We start from the raw sequence: 18,426 nt of genomic DNA on the forward strand, positions 1-18,426 counted from the left end.
CAAGTAAGGGATCTGACAACTTTGGGCAACTTCTCTGTTATTAACAGCAATGTTATCATTGAAAACCTTCAGAGTACTAGGGTGGCAGTAGCACAGTTTTCACAAGAGACAAAATCTAAAGGGGTCACCAACAATAAATTGGCTGTGCCTGCCCTAATGGAACAGCTCCTGGCATTACAACAGCAACAAATACATCAGCTGCACCTGATTGAACAAATCCGGCACCAAATATTACTGCTGGCTTCACAAAGTGCAGAGGTACCTACATCTTCTAGTGGGTCTCAAGGGACACTGAGATTATCGTCTACTCCACTGACTACATTGAGCTCCCACTTGTCTCAACAGCTCGCTGCAGCAGCTGGCTTAGCACAAAATCTTGCTAGTCAATCTGCTAGTATTAGTGGTATAAAGCAACTAGCCCCAGTACAGCTACCTCAGAGCAGTCCTAACAACACTATTCCATCCAGCAGTAGTTCCTCTCCAAATATGAATACATTGACAACGACAATAATCCCACCATCTTCAGACCGAGTACCTTCAACCACTGGTGGCTCACAGGTCACTAATCCACCAGCACCTGTAACATCTTCACCAGCTTTTGCAATAAGCAGTTTGTTGAGCCCCACAGCTAACCCACTACTACCTCAACCTGTCCCAAGTAACACACTTTTTCCTAGTGCATTACCCAATGTTGCAACAACAGTAGAGGATTTAAATTCTCTGAGGAAAAACAAGCCAGCCAGTGTAACTGCTTTTGAAACAAAGAGCGCATCCGATGAGGCATTCTTCAAACACAAGTGTAGGTTCTGTGCAAAGGTCTTTGGCAGTGACAGTGCCTTGCAGATCCACCTACGGTCTCATACTGGTGAGAGGCCATTTAAATGTAACATTTGTGGAAACCGGTTTTCCACTAAAGGGAATCTAAAAGTTCACTTTCAACGCCACAAAGAGAAATATCCTCACATTCAGATGAATCCATATCCCGTGCCAGAGCATTTAGACAACATTCCTACAAGTACAGGAATCCCTTATGGGATGTCAATACCACCCGAAAAACCTGTAACCAACTGGCTGGACACTAAACCAGTGTTGCCTACACTGACTACTTCTGTTGGGATGCCCCTCCCACCAACCATTCCTAACTTAACACCGTTTATTAAGACTGAGGACCCCCAGCCTATTGCTATTAGTCATCCACTAGCTAGCCCATCAGATTCTGTAAAAAGTGATTTGACAAATGCGGAACCACTAATTAAAAAAAATAGCAGTCTTCCAGAAGGTGCTGAACCCAGTGACTTGCCTAGCTCAGAAGAGAAAGGTGAAGAAATTTTACAGCAGTCAAATAACTTTCAAAATTATAATAGTGGGGGATGTTCTCCTGCAGGTGATTCTGGTTGTACAAATACTGCAAATTTTTCTAGTCCCCTTCTACCATTAATGTCAGAGCAGTTCAAAGCTAAATTTCCCTTTGGAGGTCTTTTGGATGCAGCCCCTGCATCGGAGACTTCCAAATTGCAACAGCTTGTGGAAAACATTGACAAAAAGTCTAGTGACCCCAATGAGTGTGTCATTTGCCACCGGGTACTGAGCTGTCAGAGTGCCCTGAAAATGCATTACCGCATTCACACTGGAGAAAGGCCCTTCAAATGCAGAGTATGTGGCCGTGCTTTTACCACAAAAGGTAACCTAAAGACCCATTACAGTGTTCATCGTGCCATGCCACCACTTAGGGTACAGCATTCATGTCCTATTTGTCAAAAGAAATTTACCAATGCTGTTGTTCTGCAACAGCATATCAGAATGCATATGGGTGGACAAATTCCTAATACTCCTGTTGCTGAAAACTATCCTGATTCTATGGAATCTGATACTGGTTCTTTTGATGAGAAAACTATTGATGATTTAGACAACTTTTCAGATGAAAACATGGAAGATTGTCCTGACAGCAGTGTCCCGGATACCCCCAAATCTGCAGATGTGTTCCAGGATAGTCGCTCATCCTCCCCTGTGCCCAATGAAGTCTCAAGCATTGCTGCATTGGAGAATCAAATGAAGATGATTAGTGCTGGACTAGTAGAGCAGCTCCAGGCCAGTCTCAAGTCAACAGAAAATGGCTCTGTTGAGGGTGATCATATGACTAATGACTCTTCATCTTTTGGAGGAGATATAGAAAGTCATAGTGCTGGAAGCCCGGCAGCTTCAGAATCGACATACTCCATGAATGCTTTGTCGCCTAATCGCACAAATGACTTTATGAAATTCCCTAATACAGAAGAGAAACAGCAAAAAGATTTACCACCTGATTTTCCTAATGGAATGTCCCCAACCCCTGCCAATGGAGGTGCCCTTGATTTGACTTCCACTAACACTGATAAAATGGTCAAAGAAGAATCTTTGGGTATGCTATTTTCATTCAGAGATCGGAATAAGTTTAGAAACACAATTTGTGATATATGTGGCAAAACATTTGCATGTCAGAGTGCCTTGGACATTCATTACAGAAGCCATACCAAAGAGAGACCATTTATTTGCACAGCCTGCAACCGTGGCTTTTCCACTAAAGGCAATTTGAAACAGCATATGCTTACGCATCAGATGAGAGATCTACCATCCCAACTTTTTGAGCCCAACTCCAATTTGACGACCACCACCATTAACTCAACCATAAACCCAGCTACCAATCCTCTAGCAGCCCTCATAAAAAGTGAATTTAATGGTTTTATACATGGCTCACCTCAGGACAACAAGGAACAACCTTTAAGTATTGCATCTTCAGGATCTATATCTTCAGCCACATCTCCTTCTCTCCTTTCATCCTTGGCCAGAAGGACTCCCAAACAGCACTACTGCCATGCGTGTGGCAAGTCTTTTTCATCTTCCAGTGCTTTACAAATCCATGAGCGAACCCATACTGGTGAAAAACCATTTGCTTGCACCATATGTGGCAGAGCCTTTACTACAAAAGGGAATCTTAAGGTAAAATTAATTATTATTATTATTATTATTATTATTATTATTACTGATGTAAAAAGTGCAATGAGAGGATTTTATTTATTGATTTATTTTTTGCCAACAAGTGTTGGTATGCTAATCACTGCCTTCAACCTTTTCTGAATTGTACGTCTCAAGCTTCCAAAAGTGTTTTTTCCTTTGTTTTGCCATTCAGCAGTATGCCTCTTTTTGCAAGTGATGCAACCAATAAAAGCATCAGCAGCTGGAGAGATTTATTTAACCTATAATACCGGTGATCACAAAATAAACCTGTATTGAGGGAAATATAGATGCTGCTGTGGCCTAATGAAGCTGTTAGTTCCTGGCTGTCTCTGGCCTGGAACTAAGCATGCAGCTCAAGAGTAGGTTGGTTATATTTAAAGTGGTTGTAAACCCTCAGGGACAACTTTCACCTACAGATAAGCCTAGATTAAGGCTTACCTGTAGGTGCTTGCAAATATCTCCTAAACCGTGGAGGGTTAGGAGATATTTCAAAGTCCCCGAACAAAGGCCTCTTCTGCGCATGCGCTGACTTGAAAGGGCACGCTGTGCCGTTTCAAGCTGGGGTCATGCCGTGACAGGCGGCTCCCGCGCAGGAGTGTTAACACGCGACTTTGGTCAGTCACAAAGCTGGAGTTCACAGCCCCGGAAAGGAAGAGGGGGTAAAGAATGGACGCTCGCTGCCAGCGAGGAAGACGGGGACATCACAGGCTTCTCCTGCAGGTAAGTGCCACATAATGTGCTACTATGCGATGCATAGTAGCCCATTATGTTTTACCTTTGCAGGGAAACAAAGGAAGTAAAACCCATCAGGGTTTACTTCCTCTTTAAGCCAAACCTCCATCAGGTTTTCATTGCTGTCTGTGTCCCCAATAGAGAATTTTGGTAGCTGCTGTCACCAAATTGGAAATAAAGGCAAAATATTCTAATGGGTACCCCCCCCCATTATCTTCTCTTACCTGTTCTTTTGTTTTCTGAAAGAAAAATGTATTCATGCAGTAGATGGGTGAGCAACACATTTAAAAAATGTAGGTATTGCAGTACAGAAGGGTAGTGCCCATTTTTTTTAAAGAGTATGCAGTCAATTATACATTTGACCTTTTTAGATATGCCCATAGAGCATCTCCTTGGGCAGAAAATGGGAAATTGCTTCAAATTGCAGAAGAGGACATGTGATTACACAGGCTGCCCATCAGTCCACAGGGATGGTTGGTCTCCTTCTTTGTTGGTCCAGGTCTATCATCCAGAAAAAGATAGACTTGCCGGCACAGAATAGAGTTGAGTTGAGTTAGGCCAGAACATGGAGTTCTACATATTGTACTCCCCTTTCCCCCTTTCCCATGTTATGCCAGCAGATGCTAACGAAGTGCACATTGCAGCAAAAACGAATGCTGTCCGTGCAGAGGTTGCTTAAACCATGCCTCTAGTATGTCATGAGCTTCTCGTTGTGTTTCCTGAAAAATTACATGTACCACATGGGTATCTTTATTTTCTTACATGCATTATATAGCATACCATCTTATCTACTAACTAAAACCATTTCCCTTACCTATTTTTGTTAAATGCCTGAACAGTGAAGACTTTCAGTGTTGATTTTGCTGAGAATTTTGTTGGTCTCTCTTGCTCCTGGCCTCTATGAAACTGATCCCATTATTAAATGGTTCACTACATGTACAAGGGGCAGTGTTTTTTATTGCTGAATTTCGGTACCATCCAATACACTATAATTCTTGTTTGCACCAATAAATACATTATATATATATATATATATATATATATATATATATATAATTTCTCCTGGACAGTAATTTGTGTGTGTATGTGTTGTATATCCAATGTTTGGATACAAACTCTTACAGTATCTGTTTTTAGCTCAACTAGGCTGAAAAAAAAGTCTCTGGAAATTATGAAACATTTCTACTTTTTACTGTACTTGTAATTTTGTGTTTTTCATACATACAATTTTTTTTTCCCTAAATGTATGTCATTTTATATAAAGTTGCTCTAGCGTTGAGTAACAAAGTAAACCCAATCAGTGCTTGTAAAGAATTGCATTACTAAGCTTCAATTAACTATGCTAGTAATAAGATTGTTATTGGTTCTATTTCTGCTCACTCTAAAATGTGTCTAAATGTATATTTTAAGCTGGTTATAAAAACTGGACTCTGTCGGGCAGTAAGTTGTCAGTCAAGTTACTTTTTTTTTTTTTTAGCTGTGTCAGGGTTAAGATGAAATGGTAAATTAATTCTGGATGCAGCCATATTGAATACACATCTTTAGTGTCCTCACATAGAGAGGTGATGCAAATGCAATTCATACTGAAAAATTATAATTGGAACCCCCCCATCCTAATATTGCTATAAAGCTCTGATCTTCATTTAACAGTTGACTTTTTTAACAATTGCAATTCACACATTTTTTATTTTTATTTTGCAACACTAACCTTTTCATTTTGTGTGTGTGTGTGTGTGTGTGTGTGTATATGTGTATATATATATATATATATATATATATATATATATATATATATATATATATATATATATATATATATATATATATCTCATTATTCCAGAGCATTTTTTTCTCCCCCCCCCCCCCCCCGATGTTGAAATTTTTAAGTAAAAAAATTAAGTAAAAATATATGAAAAGTTAAGGTAATTTTTGTAGTGTTTTCAATCTTTTTTTATAGCATAATTTTTCTGGTTTTGTTCAGTCAAACGCTGTTTCAGTAAATTATATTACCTAATTTTTCCTTCTACTGATGTACAGCAATGCTTGCTAAGCCTGCCTTCGGAGAATTCCTTATACCTTGCCGACCTTTAATTATCTGTCCACTTTTAGAATAATTCTGTATTTTACTTGTTGGGAAATGTTCCCTTTTTGAAAGAATGGTCAGTTTGTAGCTGTGGTGGAAAGTTGCAGTCTTCAGATGGTAACTAGTGTTTAATTACAATGTTCTATCCAGTTTTCCCATCTGAAAAACTGAACAGCTCTGGGGTGACAAACCACAAACCGACCCGTAACAGGTAATAGACTTTACTAGAAGTGACTAGGTGAATTTATAATTATTTACTAGTATAACCTCAATAAGTTTGGGGCCCGTTAGGGGTTCTGGGGAAATTGAGAATGGGCTGTAGCTGAAATTTCCGCCTTTAATGGCGATTTACTTGTATGTCACTTTCTTCAAAGAATAGAACACATTTTACCTTCTAAACATCTAGAATTTTAATTTGCTAAATATTTTTTGCCCAAGTATAACTTTACATTTAAGGCAAATATTTAGCCATCCCAATTCAGATTGTAGTAGAAGTATTTTAATATAAGTGCAATTCTGGTATCTCTAATGACCAAGTCCTGTTTCTTGCATTTATTCCTAAGGTGCCTGTTGATGTGAGATGATTATCACCTCAGTTGACAGATTACAGCCAGCTCGGAAAATGATTGTATGTCTGTGAGCACTGTTGCAACCCAAGCAGACATTGCCTGGCCAACCAGTGCTTGCAGTGGGGGGATTAAGTGGCTGAGCTGATTCCCACCCTCTCCCCAGCTGTTCACTATTCTCCTATGACAGTTCAGGGATGCTCTGTACATAAATATGTACGCTAAGCCAGTAAGCATGCATGTTTTAACCGTTGAGATTGTTCAGTTTGACCTTCTGACAGTCATCTCATGTTTATGGGTACCTTTTTTATTTATTTTTTTAAACAAAAGTATAGTTGTTGAATTCTTTTTTCAATGATGCCAGGAGGTTAAGGGCTATTTTTTTCTTTGTTTTTTACTTGAGTTTCTATTCTGTTTTTTTTCTCAGTATCTGTAAATGATTCTAATAGTTGTCAATAGGTATAGTCAAACTATTCCCTTTTCTACTACATATTGATTGTTAAATCTGTCAGGAAACCTCTGAATGTAGTGAGAAATAATTTTTCTAATTTCATTTTTGTGAGATATTTGTAATTTTGTTTTATATCTTTTGGCAAGCTTTTAAAAATTGTAGGTTGAGCAAAATCCAAGAAAACGTGTGTGTGTGTATATATGTATGTATGTGTGTGTGTATGTGTGTATGTGTATATATATATGTATATATATATATATATATATATATATATATATATATATATATATATATATATATATGTATATGTATATGTATATATATATGTATATGTATATATGTGTGTGTGTGTGTGTGTGTGTGTGTGTGTGTAAAAAAAAAAAAAAAACTTGATTAATTGTACAGAAAATGGGGAATGCAGTGTTTGATGTGCATAGCGCCAAAAATGTCTATCGTGTAAAAGCCGACAATTGTAAAATGCCCCTCAATTTTGCCCCTTTATCTTGGCTTTCATAAGTAGAAATTTTATAAAAAAATACAAATATTGTCATTTTAAGAGTGGGGAGGTGATGGAATTTTGTTTTCTAAATTAGGGGGGGGTAAAAGGGGGGGTGGCTTTATAGAGGAGATTATATGCTTCCAACACACTTTGAAAATAGTTTGGTTTATAACATCTACTAAAGTGTAACTTTGCTTAGGTTGAATTGCAAGCATGTGACGTAAGAACTGTTGCAACACAGCCTGAAAAAAAAATGCTTTTACCTTTTTTTTTTTCAAATGCTTTTGCTTGTTGGGCAGTAGTGTTGCTGCCTTCTATTTTTTTTTTTTTTTTGTCTTTTGGTAGTAGAAAGCTGTATAGTAAATTGTGACTGCTCAGCAATACTCTATATTTAAGCACTACAGATAATTATTCAAAATGGCCAAGCTTGGAGAGACTGTTGTATTACAAGTTAACAATCTGAGTACTGGCTGATTTAGGAATTTTAATTCAAAATCTAAGTGTGGTGGCTTTTTTTTTTTTTTTTTTTTTTTATCGTGTCCTTTTTTTAAAATAGAATAAAATAAAAACTCCACGTGAGTCATCGGGATTACCCATTTCAGCAGAAAACTTTGCATTTAGTTAAAGGGTAGTAATATGTGGCAACATATATTACTTTTCACTGCTGTAGAGCAGTTGGAACAAAAAAATATTAAAATGCTTTTCATATAGCTTTTGCCTTAATAAAAAAAAATCCATCTTGTGTGGTGTTTTTTTTTTATTTTTATTATTGCAAATGAGAACTGTGGGAAGGCCAATCTGGCAGATGTATTCAAGGAAGATATTCTACTATGATGTGCTTGTGTAGACCCCTTCTGAAGTGCATTGTTTTTAATCTGTCCCTTTTTGTTGGGCTATAAACTTTTAATCGGGACCACGAAAACTAGCTTGAGAAAACTGCACATTTAATTTCTTTAGGCCTGGTAACTGTATTCATGGGCACTGCATAGCTCAACATGTGTGCAGTATTTATGTGCATGTTCTTACCAGAATTCTTGTTGGCATCTTAACTACAGTAAGACATGACCTAGGCATTTTGTATTGACTGAAGGACTGCAGACACGTTCATCAGCCTTCACTGCCCTTTGAAAGTATCACTCCGGTATGCTTGGGGTTCTTTAAACCAGAGACCTTGAAAGCGGTGATATTTATTTAACATGTCCTCCTTTATAGGACTTGAGTCATACCAGTTTCCTCATGTAACCTGTGTTTCTGATCACAACATACAATGAATATGCTGGTACTATAAGCTTTGTAGTAGGCACATAAGGGAGCAATTGGGAAGGGGAGGGGGCCTACTACTCTATCCTGACACGACACGCAGCTTCATTCTTATGTGAAACCGTTATTCTATTGACTTTTTGAACAGGTGAGTTTATCTGCTGCAAACCTTAAGTGCTTAACCAAGATGTTTATTCATCTGCAGCATGGATGACTCAGGTTCTTAAAAAGTAGCTAAGCCCTTGCGTTTGTTCAGTGTTGACAGAGAATTTCTCTAGAGATTGCTGTCAGAAATGTGAGATGAATAATGACTTTTAGGTCATGCAGTCTGCGGACACGATTCAATTGTGGGATCTGTAAATGTTGTGCTAAATCTTTTTATTTTATTTTTTTCATCCCTGCATTTAACCCTTTACCCATGTGTGCTGTCAACCCTCATCACTGGCATAAAGAATATAGTGCTGAAGAGGCATTTGCTGTGTAGTGCCCCCCCCCCCCCAACTCAGGCATGCAGGCTATTGGCCTGCTGCTTTTTTGTACACTGGAAACCGCATGTTGTCCATCCCTGGTATTGACCCAGTGCCTTTTTTTTTTTTTTTTTAAGATTTACCTTCAACTATGTAGTGCAAGGGCCTGACTGAGTGCACACAAATTGAAAGTGTTTTGGTTTGACCTCCATATGATATGGTTTTGGGGGAAAAAAAAATCTAAAAATTGTATAGTGTGTAGAAGTGGCAGGTTGCTGGGCTGATGCTTTGTGAAAAGCATATCATAAAATGTAGACTTGTTTGCCATATCAGTTTGTAGGATATCACTGTATAAAGTTTCACCACCTGGTAGCGCAGAGGACAAATGGTGAAGTGAATAAAGCAAAAGTGTTCCTATGGAGATGCTGCAATACCTAATGTGTTCACAATTGGACGTGTAATATTTATTATAAGTGGTGTTGTGCAATTCCTCTAATGCTTCGATGTGAAATCAACACAAACCTTTATAACATATGTTTTAATAGTTGAAGTGATGTAGTATAAATCAACATAAACCATAAATCAAAAATTAAGAGGCTAATATGTTCAATAAATGAATACGTGTCCAAGTGATCTATTCAAATATGGTGTATAGTCTTCTCTTTTTTTTTTTTTTTTACATCCAAAAACCAATGTTTTTTACCAATCGCCTCAGTGCTCACAGAACTCTCACCTCATAAAAAGCCTTTAGGATCAGGTTTTAATATGGGACTGGTAATCCTTCCTTGGGATATCTCTCTCATCTCCTTTATGTTGGTTCCAAGATTCAGGCTCTTGAAGTATCGATAATGGCTTCAATTCACATAGGGAAATAAAATGTGCAGTATGTCTCCCATAGTGTGAAGTTGTTTAAAACACAGACGTTTATTAAAAGACAATTGGACGCTTACATCAAAACATAGTTAAAATTGCATTAGAGCTTAAACCCTCACCATTTCCGCCTCACGTTCCTTCCGGTTCGTCGTCCACTCCAGCTTCACCCACTCAGGGCCTGGATCTTGGAACCAACATTAAGGAGAGGGATATACCAAGGAAGAATTACCAGTCCCATATTAAAACCTGATCCTAAAGGCTTTATATATGTGGCTGAGGTGAGAGTTCTGTGAGCACCAAGGTGATTGGTGACGGCACAGTGGTTTTTGGATTTCAACAAAGGACTATACACCATATTTGTATAGATTACTTGGACACTTATTAGTTTATTGAACATATTTTGGTTTATGTTGATTTTATACTATTTATCCCTTTTCAGCTATTGAATATATAATATGAAGGTTTATGTTGATTTCAACATGCACCACATATCATGAAAACATGTTTGCCCCTTCCCTCCACACACACTTTTTCTCTAAAGTGTATTGTATCACAGGCTCAATGAGGACAGCAAATTACAAAAATGATAGATGCTCATCTATCATGACTTTTCACAAGTGGTATCATGTTAATACTTTTACAGGGTTAAGGGGTGTAGGGATGTATGGATTTTTAGCTTTTTAAAGCTACATAGATGTAAAGTATTGGATTTAAATATTTACTGTTTGAGGCCACTGAGGGATGCAGTTGAAGCAGTCTTTTTAGCTGTGAGTGCCTTGCACTTTGATATCCTCTTCTGTTCATAAAACTCCACAGCTGAAAAATCTTGATGTATCTAGTTTATACAGCTCTAAATGGATTCTAGAGAGATTGTCCAAATAAGCTGGCACTGTGGATACTTAATAGAAAACTCAGCATCTGTAAACAAAATGGCAGTAGAAGCACCCGGTATAAAATGTTTACTTGTAAACCAGATTAAAATGGATGAATGATCAGCTTGTAAACATGAACAAATAAATACTAAAACCATTAGTGCTCATCCATACTCAAATAAATGCACACTAACATGCATTGATGTGTATTGCCATGGTATGTGTGGGGTATTTTTTTTTTCCCCACTCCAATGCGTTGCACTTGATGGATTTCATTAGATTTTTCGTGTGTAATATTTTTTTATTAAAAGCAAAGCTAGATGAGTAGCTGAGAGCATGAGTTCCATATTTTTGCAGGCCTCCAATGAATCTACTTTAGAAAAGTGGTAAAATAGTGCTGAACTCAGTTATCTCATTGGTATTGCTATCTTTAAAGTATTGATGTTGATGTACATGATTTGGTTCCAGAGCAGGTGGCTTCTACACCCCAGAGGATTTCCATGGTCTCCTTGGCTGCTTGTAGCATAAATAGACATTGAACTGCCATACTACTGCGAAGAGGTTCAGATACAACTTTATTAAAATAAGTCAATGTGAGAATCCAAAAAGTATCCCAACATGTTTTGGGGATCCAAAAGTCCCCCTTTATGAGGGCTTGATTGACAATGATGTGAATAGACTAAAATTAAACTACCATTTTTACTATCTGTAGGAAGAAGAGAATGAAAGCGGGGTAAGTATTGGGCAAAGTTGGTAATATCTTTTACCTAACACTTACCCTGCTTTCATTCATCTTCTTTCTACATATAACGTTTAAAGGTATAGTTCACATCTGGTCTATAAACATTGTCCACATTTGTCCAAATGAAGGGAGCTCTCTAACACATTGGGATATTTTTTGGATTAACCCCCTGACAGTTGAAATAAAGATGTATCTGGACCTCTTAAGCCCATTACATTGGATCTTTGTCCAACCAAAATCACATTGGAGTATAAAAGAACATGTTTCCTATCTAAACTTCAATGGTATTCATCGGAATTTCCGATGGGGCATACACCCGTTCGGAAATTTTCAATGGAAAAAGTCTGGACTTTTTCCATGGGAAATTCCGATCGTGTGTACAGGGCTTAAGAAGCAGATTGGCACTTAAATTTCCATTTTTGATCCAGTTAATGCATGACACCAAAGGTTGTGTGTCTCTATCACTTTAGATGGACAAATATACTTTATTTTTATATGCAAATACATTTTAAATACGTAATATAATTGTTTTTATCTAACTTGAATGATCTGAATTGTTACTGCCCAGCAAACTAACCTTTTTTTTTTTTTTTTTTTACTTTAATTCAGGTTCACATGGGCACTCACATGTGGAACAGTACACCTGCAAGGAGAGGAAGACGACTTTCTGTGGATGGACCCATGGCATTTTTAGGAGCAAATCCAGTTAAATTTCCAGAAATGTTCCCAAAAGACTTGGTTGCCAGGACAGGAAATGGGGATCCATCAGCTTTCTGGAACCAGTATGCTGCAGCACTGTCAAATGGATTGGCCATGAAGACCAATGAAATCTCGGTTATACAGAATGGTGGAATTACTCCAATGACTGGAAGTTTGGGAAATGGTGGGAGCTCACCTGTTAGTGGCATGACTGGAAACTTAGAAAAACTGCAAAACTCCGAACCAAATGCACCTCTAGCTGGTCTGGAGAAACTAGCAAGCAGTGAAAATGGGACTTCTTTTAGATTTATGCGTTTCGTGGAGGACAGCAAAGAGATTGCCACAAATTAGCACGTCTCTTCTTGAGGACAGTATGCGCAGCCAGGGGTTGCTTCTTTAACTTTTTTTTTTTTTGCTGCATCATTGAGACTTTTTTTTATCATGTTCACATTGTAGAGTTTCAAGTGAGTGTATTTATTAGTAATACTAATGTTTGCTCTGCATACAAATGCAAGCATTAACTTTGGTCTTTGTATTTGAAACTAAATACTAATAGACTGGAGTTGTAAACAGGCTGTAACATTTATGGCAACTTGCAAGTCTTGACAGTTGATCATTTGGCATTAACTTATTTTATATATTCATTTTTAACATGGTCCCTGATGTTAATGCATAAAGTAATGTGGGAAAATTGACTTTATGACCATAAGTGAATTTACATTTTGAGACGTTTCTCACCTGCATTTTTTTGGATTGGAGGGGTGTGGACTATAAAAAGGACTGTTTTTTTGGATTGTACAGTGTAATCTTGAACAGCTGTTGGGTTTTTGTTTCACTTTTTTATTTGAAGAGGACTTAAAATTTTAAATTTAAACCCTTTACATGTTCACCAATAGATGTTCTGTGCATTTTATTGTTTCTAATGTCTATAGACTTGTGTACAGTGGAAAGAATGCAGGCTGTATGAAACGGGATGCGATTTTATTCTTTGCAACGGACACCTTCCTCCTCCCCCATCCCCATTTGTAGTTATGTTCATCATAGGAGATGTGCTGGAATTTCACAATTGCTGCTAAATATAGCATCTTAAACAACCTTCCATTTCAAAATGAAGAAAAACATGTAGATGCTTGTGTATATGTACATATATAAATATATAAATGAGAAAATATTCATTTTCATTGATTGTAAATAAGCTTTATGATCTTAAAGCCTCCTGGGCCTGCAAAAAATTGAATGCATTGAAGTTCTTTGGCAGTGACAACATTGAAACAAAATGGTACTTTTCATTCTCTATAGGCAGAACAAAATGAGGTGTGGTTAAACATTTTTTTTGTCTTTTTTTTTTTTTCTTGTTTTTTTTAAAGGGAAAATGGACATTTATTTTGGAAAGTTAAATGTCTGACTCTATTTGATTTACTGATAAATAAGAAAAAACTGTAATTTTAATTGTTGCTCAAATACAGCACAAATTTTCCAACGTTTGTTTTTTAAGGCTTGGCATTGTGTGGTGGTTTCAGCCTGATTGTGAAAAAAGGGGAGGATATATATAATTTAAAACATTTCCTCAGTGCTCCATAAGGAGAACAATCCTGTCATAACTTTTTTTTTTTTTTTTAAAATGCCTTTTCCATGTGTATAGAGAAACTTATATAACTTTCTAACCATACATTTAAATTTACTCCATATTTCTAAATTGTGATTTACCTATTTAACTTCCTGTACAGTTATATTAAATTTAATATTAAGTGACACCAGCAATTTTAAGATTCTGATATGATCCCCAAAAAAGTGTGGCAAAAGTAATTCAAAAAGGCATTTGCAACACATTATTTTTATCCTCCTTTTTAATTTTTTTTGCAGTAAGAATGTAGTCTGAAAATTTGCACCAATTGTATTGTTGGTACTACTTTAATGTGTGTCAAAATAATGTAGTTCTTATTTGTAATTTTTTTTTTTTGTGTTGCCTGCTGCAACAAAAAACAAAAAAGCCTCACTATTATTAAAAAGGAAAGTAGAACAAAAACGCTATTTATGAAGTACGTCAGGCCATGCATGAAAGTAGGTTTGCTGCATCTGTCAGACAACACTTGCACAAATTTACTTACACCTTACAAACACATACATGAAACTGTAGCAAGTTGCGTCATTTGTCACACTACCACAACACAGATTTCTAATAACGAGAAATTGAGTTTCGCAGTGATTCCAGTCCATAGGGCTGGGTCAACTCGTGCTGTAATTTTGCTTTTTTTTTTTTTTTTTTTTTTTGTGATGCATTTGCATGTATAGACAAATCTTCTAAGCCCCCTGTGGTCTTTGTGTGTGGTCAGCTGTTTAGAATTATAAATGACACTAAAGCTTAGACAGGCTATTGAAAAACGCTCAGATTGTGTGCAGCTTCCATGTCCCTGAAGGACTAACAGGTGGAATGTATTCCGAGTATCAACTGGATTTATTTTTAACCCACCTGCATGAATACATATTTATCTGTTTTAGATACAGAGGGAGTTTTTTTATTATTTTCACACAAAGGTAAACCATTGACTTATTTGAAATTGTGTGCTAGTTAAAGCGGGGGTTCACCCCAAATTTTTTGTTTTTAACATTACATTCATCCGAGTTGTCAGAATGACAATCAGCTGTTTTTTTTTTTTATTATATCCCCGTACATACCGTATTTTCACCGCCGCTTCCGGGTATGTCTTCTGCGGGACTGGGCGTTCCTAATTGATTGACAGGCTTCCGACCGTCGCATACAGCACGTGACGAGTTGCCGAAAGAAGCCGAACGTCGGTGCGCAGGCGCCGTATAGAGCCGACTCGCAGTCTGGCTTCTTTCGGCAACTCGTGACACGCTGTATGCGACGGTCGGAAGCCTATCAATCAATTAGGAACGCCCAGTCCTGCAGAAGACATACCCGGAAGCGGTGGTGAAAATACGGTATGTACGGGGATAAAATAAAAAAAACAATGTGTAATGTTAAAAAAAATTTTTTTTGGGTGAACCCCCGCTTTAATGATGGGGGGGAAAATACAGGGTTTAATAAGTGTAACATAACATTAGATGTTAGCTTTCTTTGTATCAAAACATATGCATTGACTCTAGAGCATGAAGCTGTCCCCTTCCTTTTTTTTTTTTTCCCCCAGAAGATGTGAGTCCAGGCATTTTTGGATGGATATCGCACTGTCCACCCCTTTACTCACTACTTGTTAACATTTTTATACTGGAAATTATTAGTGGGTATAAAGATAAATGTAGCTGATTTATTTGCTTTATTGGTGCGTGTTCATTATTTCCTGAGAAATGTTTCGGAAATGATCACTGCTTCCTTCACATTATGGGGAAGATTAAATTCTGGGGGGAGGCAGACAGAAATTTTGGGTATGCTGAAAAACCTTTCCTTTCAAAATGGCACTTGTTTTAAAGCTGTCTTTATAATACTTTTTTTAATCTGAAAACTTTCTTACTGCTTGGTACCAGCTGTCTGTAGTTAATGCTCTCAGTATGGACATGCCAAATATATATAACATTTGCAAAGCTATTCACCTGTCTTTAACTTACAGATTTTCTATTGCAAGTTAATCTAAAATGAATGACTAATGCATTTAACATTTTTCAAGTTTAAAAATGCATACTTGCAACTTTTGTTATGCTACAAATTTGAATTTTTTTTTTTTTTAATTAGCTATTAGATCTAAGCTTTTACTTGACGGTTCTTTGACTTGGTGAGACAATAAGGGTTATTTACTAAAGGAAATTGCATCGAACATGCACTTGGCAGTGCAGTAGCTGTAGATCTAAAGGGGGACATGCAAGGAAAATAAAAAAATGTATTTTAGCTTGCACATGATTGAATAACAAAATCAGCAGTTTCCCTTTATTTCAGATCTTCCCCCTCAGATTCACAGAGACTTCACTTCCAAGTGTAATTTCAACTGCACTTTGCACTTATATTGCAAAGTGGATTTGCCTTTCGTAAATATCCTACAATGAAAGGACATGCTTGATGCACTTTTGGCAAAAATCAAATATTTCTTTGTAGCTTTTGATCTTATTTGCTGGTGCTAGTATTTTCTGGCCTGGTGATGCCCCTGCACCTGTGCTCCACTGAGATCTTGGTATCCTCCTGCCACGGTGATACATGGGATTTGTAGTCTTTTCTTTCATAGATCCATGTGAATGGATACAGCGGTGCAGAGGGCTACACCTAGCAACCCCAACTTTAAAACAAAATAAGTGTGTACAGGGAGAACCGTGTGTTCTTGTGGGTGGTAGACTATGACCTTGTTTCTACACCCTAAATATGATATGTGTATCGTGGGGTTTGAGCACCTAGCACCATTTCTCCTGCTTTCTAAAGGTCTGTACACACAATCGGATTTTCTGATAACAAATGTGATGCCAGGGTTTTGTCGGAATGCTCCATCAGACAATTGTTGGATTTCCCACCAACAAATGTTGGATAGCATGCTTTCAAATTTTCCGACAAAAGTGTGCAGTCAGGTTTTCCGATCATGTGTGCACAAATCTGTTGGGAAAAAAAAATCCAAAGTACAAACATGCATGCTCTGAACCAATGCTATCTATAAGACAACATTGGCAGAAGTTGCCCAAAGGGTGGTGCCAAAGAACCGAAAAAACACGTATGTCACTACATTAGGGTTTGTTGGCTGACAGTTTTCCCATCTGTATGCAGAACACGGCCAATGGCCTTCACACAAAATTCCATGGATTTGTCAGATGGAAATCCGATTGTGTATGAGACTTAAGCCTCACTATTAGTCCTCATATCACATTAATAGGCCAACTGGCTAATATTCTATCTCTATGGGGAGGGCAGGGCCAAGTACTCAGATCTGACCCAAAATGATCTGCCTTCCCAAGTTTCCTAAACTTGAAACTGGGCCTGACCTGCAGGCAAAGGCATCAGTCGTGTTGACAGCCCTGATTAGGAAAGTATTTTGCACTTCAAGGTTGCTTACAAGGAAAAAAGCCAACAGATTATTGTATTTTAATTAAATTTGGAGAGGGGTGGGTACACTTTTTTTTTCTCCAGCTATTAAACTGCTTATTTACCTTGTGAAGAGACATTACCTACAGCCATATTGCTATCATTACTAGTTGGTTCTAGTATGGTAGGGAACTGGAGAAGGGGTGCTTGGTCAGGCTAGATTTAGACACTGGGATTAATTGACTAAACCTGGAGAGCAGGGATGTATTTAGGTTTTGTGCTGCCCTAGGCCTGACTAAACTCATGCACCCCCTAATTTAAATATGACCCACCCTTTCCTGTCAAGGCCACACCCCTTGCGGTTTAAGACCTACCCTAAAATTTTCAAGTGGGGACACTAGTTCTGATGGCCTGGGGGGGGGGGGGAGCAATGGATTCCCTTAATTTGCATAGGTTTCCTCTCACTTCCTGTTTGGCTATAAGACCGGAAGTGAAGGGAAATCTCTGCAATGGAACAGGGAAGCAAAGAACCCCCCCCCCAGTTTCAGAATGCCAACCGCCCACATACTGGAAGCACTGCGGCCGATTTATGGGGGCGCTAAACTAAGTGTAGCGCAAACCGGCAGGGACACTTTCCGTGCTGCCCCCCTGCAAAGTGCTGGCCTGGGCCTTGTTGGCCTAGGCCAGGATACAGCATTGCTGGAGAGTGCAAAATCTACTATGACTACTATGCACAGCTGTACCAGATTTTGTGCTCCAATTTAAGTAAATCAACCTCTGTTATTAGACTTTTGTATGCATTGATACAGTGAATACTATTTGGTCTATCTAAACCATTATTTCACAACCCTTGCATACCCTCACCTGTCATTTTAAAAAAATGTTCTTGTGCACATGCTTTTTGAGCAGCTAATTAGATTACACACATATAAAAAGCACATGCACACTTCTTCACAAAGTGTTTTTTTTTTTTTTTTTGCTGTAGCTAACATGAGTTAATATATTTTCATGAAGAGCATAATGTCTCAACACTACTCAAAGCACAAGCTTAACGCTTGGGTAAAAACTGATGCCAACTGCCCGTTAAAGCTTTTGAGACATTCAGTTCTGTCTAATACAAATGGAGTGCCACTGGGTATTGCAATTTTCAGGGCTGATGCTGTGATAGGACAACTACATTAGCAAATAATTATATCATTAATATTTAGGAAGTATTTTGTTACTATAATATACT

General features: G+C 37.8%; 1 protein-coding gene across 1 annotated transcript in view; it reads left to right on the plus strand.

The window, feature by feature from the left end:
* Positions 1-13,718, plus strand: part of SALL1 (spalt like transcription factor 1) — a 21,615-nt gene extending 7,897 nt beyond the window's left edge. The window contains exons 3-4 of the mRNA XM_040328697.1: positions 1-2,976; positions 12,149-13,718. The exon at positions 1-2,976 is cut by the window's left edge and continues 410 nt beyond it. Coding sequence (XP_040184631.1) covers positions 1-2,976; positions 12,149-12,589 — 3,417 coding nt within the window. The 3' untranslated portion in view covers positions 12,590-13,718. The remainder of the gene's footprint in view (positions 2,977-12,148) is intronic.
* The last annotated feature ends 4,708 nt before the right edge of the window (positions 13,719-18,426 follow it).

This window comes from Rana temporaria, chromosome 11 (assembly GCF_905171775.1).
Source record: "Rana temporaria chromosome 11, aRanTem1.1, whole genome shotgun sequence".
Lineage (NCBI taxonomy): Eukaryota > Metazoa > Chordata > Amphibia > Anura > Ranidae > Rana > Rana temporaria.